This window comes from Chaetura pelagica, unplaced genomic scaffold (assembly GCF_000747805.2).
Source record: "Chaetura pelagica isolate M959 unplaced genomic scaffold, ChaPel_1.0 scaffold356, whole genome shotgun sequence".
NCBI lineage: Eukaryota > Metazoa > Chordata > Aves > Apodiformes > Apodidae > Chaetura > Chaetura pelagica.
In genome coordinates, this window is record NW_009953964.1 from 6,993,090 (window position 1) to 7,000,989 (window position 7,900).

The window sequence follows — 7,900 nt, forward strand, 5'->3', positions numbered from 1 at the left end:
TTCCTCTGGGCAGGGCTGTCACTGAGATGGAAGAGTCTCAGCAAATACAAAAAATAATTTATTTTTTAGAAGTGCCTTGTAAAACTGTAGGATGAGGCAAGTTTGAAATGAAACTGAGACCATGTAAACCAGCCATTTTTTTTCCCAGCCCACGTGATGTATGACACTTGAGACTGCAGCCTGTGAGGGGGGGTTTTGATGGGACTTTTGTAGAGGGAATATGAAATTCTTTCTACCCCCTGCCCCAGTGGGTGTCTCCATCAGGTAGCAGTGACAATGAGAAACAGCTCCTGAAGCATGCACAGTTTCTCCTCGATCTGCAGGGGAAAAGGCTGCTCCAGGATCTGCTGCATTCGGCTGATGAAGTCCTTGATGTTCAGTTCAATGTCCAGGTGGCTGATGTAATTGCTGTCCTGGAGCTTGGGCTTGGCCTTCTGGATGATCAAGTCCATCCGGTCGTTGAGGGAGCTCCGTAAGTGCTCTGCAAGAGGAAAGGCTGGTGGGGAGAGGCACAGACAGTGGCCTGACCAGGGACAGATCCCTGGGAGCTGCGCTGCTTCTCTCAGGGTTATCCTTGATGCTTTTGCACAAGACTAGCCTGGTGGAAGAAAGTGCTCTCAGTCTGCACATGGAGAAAGCCCAAGAAATGGGGAGGGGGACAGGGCTTGTAGCATCCTTTTCTCCTCTGCTAGTGGCAGACTGGACAGCTGTCCAGCTCCAAAGGGGTCTCTAAAGAGCTAAGAACAGTGATTGTCTAGGGCTTCAGGAAGAGTAAGATTATGCATGTGATTCTGAGTTCCTCTGCATTCCTCCTTGAGAGCCTTAACTCTGGGCTAAAGCAACTAGAGCTGGGGAGAGGCTTCATGAATTTTCTGGTCGAACAACTTCAGGGAGTTCTAATTGTCTTGTGGCTGTGCTGCTCTCCTGGGGTATAGTGTTTGGTGCTAGGATTGAAAATAGGCTATTTCTTAAGGGCTAAACTTGGCAAAGCAGGTTGGGTGCTCTGCTTGATGCAACATCACTTCTTTGCTGACTGCTGGGAATAGTTACTAGCATGGACAGAGGAACATCATCTTTCTAAGACTTGGTGGCTGTGAGTTCAAGAGTGATGAGAAGAGAGGAGGAAGGGTCCTTCAGCTGTTCTACTGCAGCCTCTTGATGAGGTTGTGTTTATTAAGGCCAAAACAGGCTCCTTACCCATTATTACATTTTGGTAACTCATCAGCAGCAAACTCAAGTACTGTAGCATCTCATCCCATCTTTGCCATGTTGCTGTTTCCTCCTGTGATGGGAAATAATATCTGGTTATCAGATAAGGTTGTCTCAGGAGAAAACAAGGCAAATGAAAGGTTGGACTGGATACCTGGTATTGCAGCAGTACAGAGGAGTGGCTCAGGAAGTACAGGATCTTGGCTGGAGACAAGGGCAGGGCTGTGGGCACGTCACAGCTGTGCTGGAACAACAGCTCTAGCAGTTTGCAGCGCAGGAGCTGGCTCTCCATGGTGTTAATGAAAGCCTCCCTGGAAGACAAAGGGATTTACTCTGGGGGAGAACAAAGACAACTGCTCTAGTATGTTCCTGGTGTCCTACTGATGCTGATCTGGTGCAGGGACTTTCCAGCTGTGCAGTGGAAGGAAAACCACTAGCTGTGACAGACCTTCATTATGCAGTTTGGCCATGGACATGTTTACATCCTTAGGTTTGACCTCTGGCAACTTGAGGTCTGTACAGTTTGTGAAGCATGCTTGGCTGCTTCACTTCACCCTGCCCAGCAGCCTGTGCTGAAGTTACTCATTCCCGCTGCCTTGCAGGGAGCACAGCCAAGGAAGTGTGAAGTGGGGTCAGCAGCCAGCTGGATCTAGGAGACTTTTTACAAGGGCATGTAGTGATAGGACAAGGGGTAATGGTTTTAAACTGGAAGATGGTAGATTTGGGTTAGACATGAGGAAGGAATTCTTTAGTGTGAGGGTGGTGAGAGACTGGCCCAGGTTGCCCAGAGAACTGTGGCTGCCCCTTCCCTGGAAGTGTTCAAGGCCAGGTCAGATGGGGCTTGGAGCAACCTGGTCTGGTGGGAGGTGTCCCTGCTTATGCAGGGGGTTGGTACTATATGGTATGGTCTTCAAGGTTCCTTCCAACCCAAACCATTCCATGATTCTGTGACCTGTCCTGGAAGGAATGATAGCTTAGTTAGGGTCACCTTGGCTTGTTTAGACCCAGTTTGTGCTCAGAGTTCTGCTAAAAGCATCCAAAAGGGCTGCCTGCTGGGGCTGGCAAACATGGGTTTGAAATGTCTGTGGGTCTTGTGTTCTCATGTCTGTGCTAGAGCCAGTCAGACCCTTATGCTTTGGCTTCAGATATTACATTTACTAGAGAAGCAAACAAAAGCATGTCAAGGTAAAGCTGCAAGAATTGCATCATATTTCTAATGAGCTTCAGTTGTCCTTGGGAATCAGTGACGTGTTTGCACTACTTGACCGTGCTGATGCAGGGGGCTGCTTTTCATAACCTCTTCAGTTCTAAGATCCTGCCGTTTGAAAAAGTGGGAGAATCAACTTTTCTCAGCAACACATGAGCTGGGAAGATGCATTCAGCTGTGAGGTTCTGTCTCCATTGGATGTCAGTCCAACAGCCATGTGTTTGCTGGCTGGGTCTTTCCATACCCTGTGGTATTCTATGTATATAGACTTGGATGTAAACTGGGAATAAGACTATTGCTCACACAGGGAGATGCTGCCTTGCACATTTGTCTCACCTTTGGCTCCTCAGAGGAATATTCAGTATAAATGGGAGTATCACATCTGCGATCTTACAGGAGCTGCAGTTGGGAGATTTGTCCACTTCCACTGCAAGGGACAACATCCTCTGGAGCAGGAGCATCACCCTAGGTTAGAGAGACAGTCAACACCAGGAGACACTGCTGCACAGCTTGCCAAGTAAAGCAGTGGGGATACCACCTTGTTCAGCCTTATGCCTCAGTGAGGGATGCAGGGGAATGTAGCAAGCTAGATTTGGTATCTCTTGGCGGCTTTTGAATCTGATGCTCTTGGAAGCAGAGCTTATCCCCAGATGAGCCCTCAGGAGGTCTCAGTGGCTAGACTGAGCATTGGTGGAGCACCATGGGGCAGCCTTGACAATGGGCCAAGACCTCCAGTCTTATGTTACATATAAGAGGAAAATGTTCACTGAGCCAGTTTCCTACCAGATGAGGATGTCTCTTCCTCACCAAGTGTGCATCTACCCCAAAGGAGGACTTCAGGTACAGCCTGACTTCCCTGACCTGACAGGGAGACTCCCTGACTTGGGCCCCATGATACTGACAGCAGGGAGCCAGGAATTCTAGGGCTTACTTCTGGGCAAAGAAAGCTGGAGCCACCTCTGCCTGGTCAGTGCTGGCCAGCCATGGTGCAGATGAGCTGCGTTCAGCCCTTGCTTCTGCTGAAGAGGATGTAATTTCTTGTGGCTGCTCCTGAGGCTGGGAGAACCCAAATCCTGTAACTGCTGCGACCAACCATTGAACCACCTCCCTGGGACAGAAACAGGAATGTTAGCAGGGACAGATCCGATTTTGCTGCATACTGACCTCTAGATCTACTTGGAGCTCAAGGAGAGACCCTGAGGATGAAGAATATATCCCACCCACTTGGACAAACTAGGGAGTAGTTCTGTTTGAGCAGCAGATTCATATGCTTGTCAATAGGACTGTCTCCTTCTCAGTCCTGTCCTGAGCAATATAGATCTGAGCTCTCTCCTGAGAAAAATCTGCTAGCTTGTGGTTGGAAATATCTTGTATCATCTCTGGTGGTTTGCCTTTGTAAACCTCCTGCAGGTTACACTTGGGCCCTACACTTCCCTCTGTCTCCCAAGCTTGTTTCCTGGAAAGTCTGAAAGTCTGCCCTGGAGTGCTGACAAGTGTTTCCCTGAGCCCCTGCCTCAGAATGGGGTTAGTGAAGAGGGGAGGAGGAGGCATCTCTTACTTGACGTTGTTGAAGCACATGTCACACGAAAGCACTTTCTTGGCAATCGATTTCTGGAGCAGGCGCCGCCTCAGGTTCTGCTGGAAATCATCCTCCAGGGTCTGCACCACGTACTGCAGGAAGAGGAGCCGGCCGGGGGGCTTCTCCTGAGGGCAGAGGGAGACTGTGTGAGCCTGACTGAACCACAGAGCAAGAAGCAACAATTTGGCTGTCTCAGGAATGGGCTGATGTACATGACTGAGGAGTAGCTTCAGGAAGGGCTGCCTGGCTCAGGTAATGCCCTGGGGGTCTGGCCAGGTCTTGCCTACAATTGCACTAGGGCTGTGGCCCACAGAGGGGTGTCTTGCTGTGTCTTCAGATGAGACAACATGCCTACAGCTGTGCCATAGGTTAGGGAGCACTGCTGATAAAAGCAGGAGACCCAACTGACACTGGCTGCCCTCAGCAGCTGCAGTAAAACTGCATCTTGGATGGGCCTATCCTGCAGCAGAGCCATGAGGCCCTGGGCACTGCCTACCCTCAGGAACCATGTACTGGATTATACCTTCCAGAAGTAACACACAAGGTGTCAAGTACCTGGTCCTCCATGGTGTGTTTCAGCAGTGTCCAGTCCCATCCCACCGTGGCAGTGTTGGCTGGATGGAGCCTGTAAGGATAGCACTGTTCATTTGTGCTCAACTGCCTGTCTGCTGGGAAGCACAGCAGCCCCTGGCCCTTCCCCAGCCCCACTTGCTCAGAGGCCTGCCCTGCCTTCCCCTCTTGAGCTTTGCCCTCTCTCTCCCTTTCTCCTTCCCTGACCATGTTCAGTTTTTGGAAGCATCTAGCTGGGCCTGTTTGCCACGGAAACCATAAGCACTTCTGGGTCTATGGCCTCCTGAAACATTGTCCCTCTTTGCCTGAGGGCAGTGGGAAAACTGCTCCAGCCACTTCCAGCCCATGGCCCCTGCTGCAGCCCAGGGAAGGTGTTTCTGCTGTGTCACAGCAGTGAGAATGAGATCTGCCCTCCAGGAGCAAGGTAAACATACTCCTCTGTGCTAGAGGGCGCCTGGTGTCACAGGCTGTCCCTGCACTGTACGGGTTTGCTACTGAATGATCAAAGCACACTCATGATGTAATTGGAGCTGCTTTTCCTCTTGTCTCAGAATCTCCTGCCCCTCTTATTCTCCTGTCCTTAATCCACTTTGGGGTTTAGTGGCTGCTGTCTGGGCCAGCAGTGGTCATGACCCCACCCTTGAACAGCCCAAGATGTGCCTGTGCTAACAGGGGCAGGAGAATCATCCTGATTTATAGTGAAAATTGCTCACTGTTCTGTGGGTGAGGACTGTGGAAAATAACCAGGGAGCACACAACCAGCCCCAGAGAACCATGGCAAAGGGAACACATACATTTGGATCTTCATCAGCAGCATGTAGATGTCCCTCAGGGTCTCCCCTTGGTGGGGGTTCAACAGGATCTCTCTGATCAAGTGGGAGATGATATCTTTGGGGGGATAGTGCTGGCGGGAGACGAACTCGCTCAGGAAATGCAAGGTGCCCTCCAGGAAGTTCTCCTCCATGGTGGTGCTCACCATTCTCATCTTCCCACTGGGGATGAGCTCAGGTTTCTGCTGTGTGCAAGGCAAGGGGTGAAAGCCAACTCTGACACAGAGGAACCCAGCTGTGATGTGGGACCCACTGTGAAGGAAACTACAATAAGCAAAGATCCCAACACCCTGGCAAAGCTTCCCCCAAAAGGAGAATCAGAGCAGCAGCTGCCCTGGCTCCATCCTTTACTGTAGGGGCTGCTCTGAGCATGGTTCAGCTGGCTTGGTAGCAGCTCTTCTGAACCCCGTTTACCTGTGCTGTTTCCCTGTTGGGTGATACTCCATGGAGGAAGAGGTGCTGGACTCCACTTCTCCTGAAATAGTGCAGTTTGTTCAGCCAGGCCTTGCTGTCAGCCTTGGTCCTGGCTGGGGACACTTGTTGGGTTACTGTAAGTGGTGGCAAGTCACTTGCTTCTAACAAAGGGTCTTCTGCTTTCCTTGGGGCTGTGAGGATGGCTGGGACAGGGCTCAGCCTTGGGGGCAGCTCTCTTTGCTGGCAGAGATGGGGAGCCTCTCCCTCTAGGCCACCAGCTCTGCAGCTGCTGTCCAGGCTGGAGGGGGACAAGGATGGCATTTCCCTGTTGGGTGTTACGTCTTGGGTGAAGGGGTGCTGGACTCTAGTCCTCCCAAAACAGTGCAGTTTGTTCAGCCAGGCTTTGCTGTCAGCCTTGGTCTGGGCTGGGGTTGCTTGTTGGATTGCTTTAAGTGGGGGTAAGTCACTTATTTCCAGCAAAGGCCCTTGGGCCTTTCCTGGGGTTGTGGGGATGGCTGGGACAGGGCTCAGCCTTGGGGGCAGTTCTCTGCCAGTTTGCTGGCAGAGATGGGAAGTATTTTCCTCTGGGCCACCAGCTCTGCAGCTGCTGCTGCTGTCCAGGCTGCAGGGAGACGGGGACAGTAGGTCTGAGTCCAGCTGCATGCTGGCCAGGGAGCCCAAGTCACTGTTAAAAGTGGTAGTGCTGCAGTTCTCTTCTGGGCTGCAGGAGAGGCTGTGGTGGTTGGAGGCAGGAGAGCAGCTGCTCCAGTTCTCTGCGCTTTCTGCTGTGCCCATGATGGCACCAGGCTCCTTGGGAGTGCTGTGACAGGCTGCTGCAGGGCTTGGCCCTGCTGTCACCTCTCTTTCTTGTTTTGGGGTGGAACAGAGCCGAGGATGGGACACGTGTGCTGCTGGGGCATAGCCAGAGTCCTGGTTAGTATGGCTGGTGGTGTGGGGTGTGCTGCACGTGTCCTCTGTCAGGTCGATGATGATGGGGCTGCTCCATGGTGCCAGGTCTGTGCTTGTGTCCTCACAGGTCAGATCGATGATCTCCTGTGGGGACAGAGAGGTCAGTGCTGTCAGCAATGGTAAAGTGCCTCAGTCATCCCTGCCAGGGATCTCTGCTATGGTGGTGCTGTTGCCCCAGAGCAGAAGGGGAAAAGATGCTCGTTGGCACCAGCCCAAGAAATCAGGGGCAAACACCCTGCTGCCTGGCCAAAGGGTTGGGACAGCTTGTGGGATAGCAGCCCCAAACTTTAGTGTCAGCCTCCCCTGGCAACATGGCTGAGCTTGGGCCCAGCACAGGCTCTTTTTTCCTGCTCCTGGCAGAGACAAACCCCTTGCTCCCCCTGGAGCTCCTTACAGCAAATGGCTGGATCCTCTGCTCCAAACACCTCTCACCTCGGCCCAGAGCAGGCCTGGCTGCCTGCTCAGCTCCCTCCTGGGATGGGGAAATGACAGCCCCACTGGGGTACCCAGGGAGGGCAAGGGCCTGGCAGGAGCAGTGCAGGATCCAAACTTCAGCACAGCCTCACCCACTCGTGTCTGAGAGTGGTGGGGAACACATCCCTTCACATCCACAGTAGCCCTAAAACTTTCAGGACTGCCATCAAGGACTTGCCAGGTGCTGCAGCACCCGGAGCTCCAATGACATTCCTGCCGGAGGAGCAGCAGGAGCAGCCAGGAAAGGGCAGCTGTGTCCAGGCTGCTGACAGGCAGGAAGACAGGGCACTTCTCAGCATCTCCACGGGCCTGGGAGGGGTCAGAGCCTCTTTGCTCTTGGAAAAAAAACCCAAAGCCAAACCCCCCCCCTCAAAGCCAGAACACGTTTTGCAGACAATTTAAATCCATGTTTTTCCCCTGACTCAGACCTGCTGCTTTTCCCAAGGAGGGGCCGCGTGTAGCCCGAGGCGCTGGCAGAACCCAGGCGGCCCGGCTGCCGTGCGGGGCGGGAGGCGGCCCGGGCACCGGGCACTAACGGCCCGCGCTGGGGGCGGCAGCGGAACCGGGGCAACGGCGGCCTGGAGGGGGGACGGACCGTTACCCGGGTTGTGTCTCGCTGAGCCCCCGCCGCACCAGCCCTCGTCCCCC

The 7,900-nt window shown here is 53.1% G+C and overlaps 1 protein-coding gene across 1 annotated transcript; it reads right to left on the reverse strand.

The window, feature by feature from the left end:
• Positions 1-260: 260 nt before the first annotated feature.
• SIMC1 (SUMO-interacting motifs containing 1) lies at positions 261-7,463 on the reverse strand. The gene is made up of 9 exons (XM_010002109.1): positions 7,431-7,463; positions 6,713-6,862; positions 5,360-5,580; positions 4,551-4,620; positions 3,975-4,147; positions 2,753-2,881; positions 1,364-1,520; positions 1,198-1,282; positions 261-481 (listed from the first exon to the last, which is right to left on the reverse strand). The coding sequence occupies exons 1-9, from the start codon at positions 7,461-7,463 to the stop codon at positions 261-263; spliced, it is 1,239 nt and encodes a 412-aa protein (XP_010000411.1).
• Between the last annotated feature and the right edge of the window lie 437 nt (positions 7,464-7,900).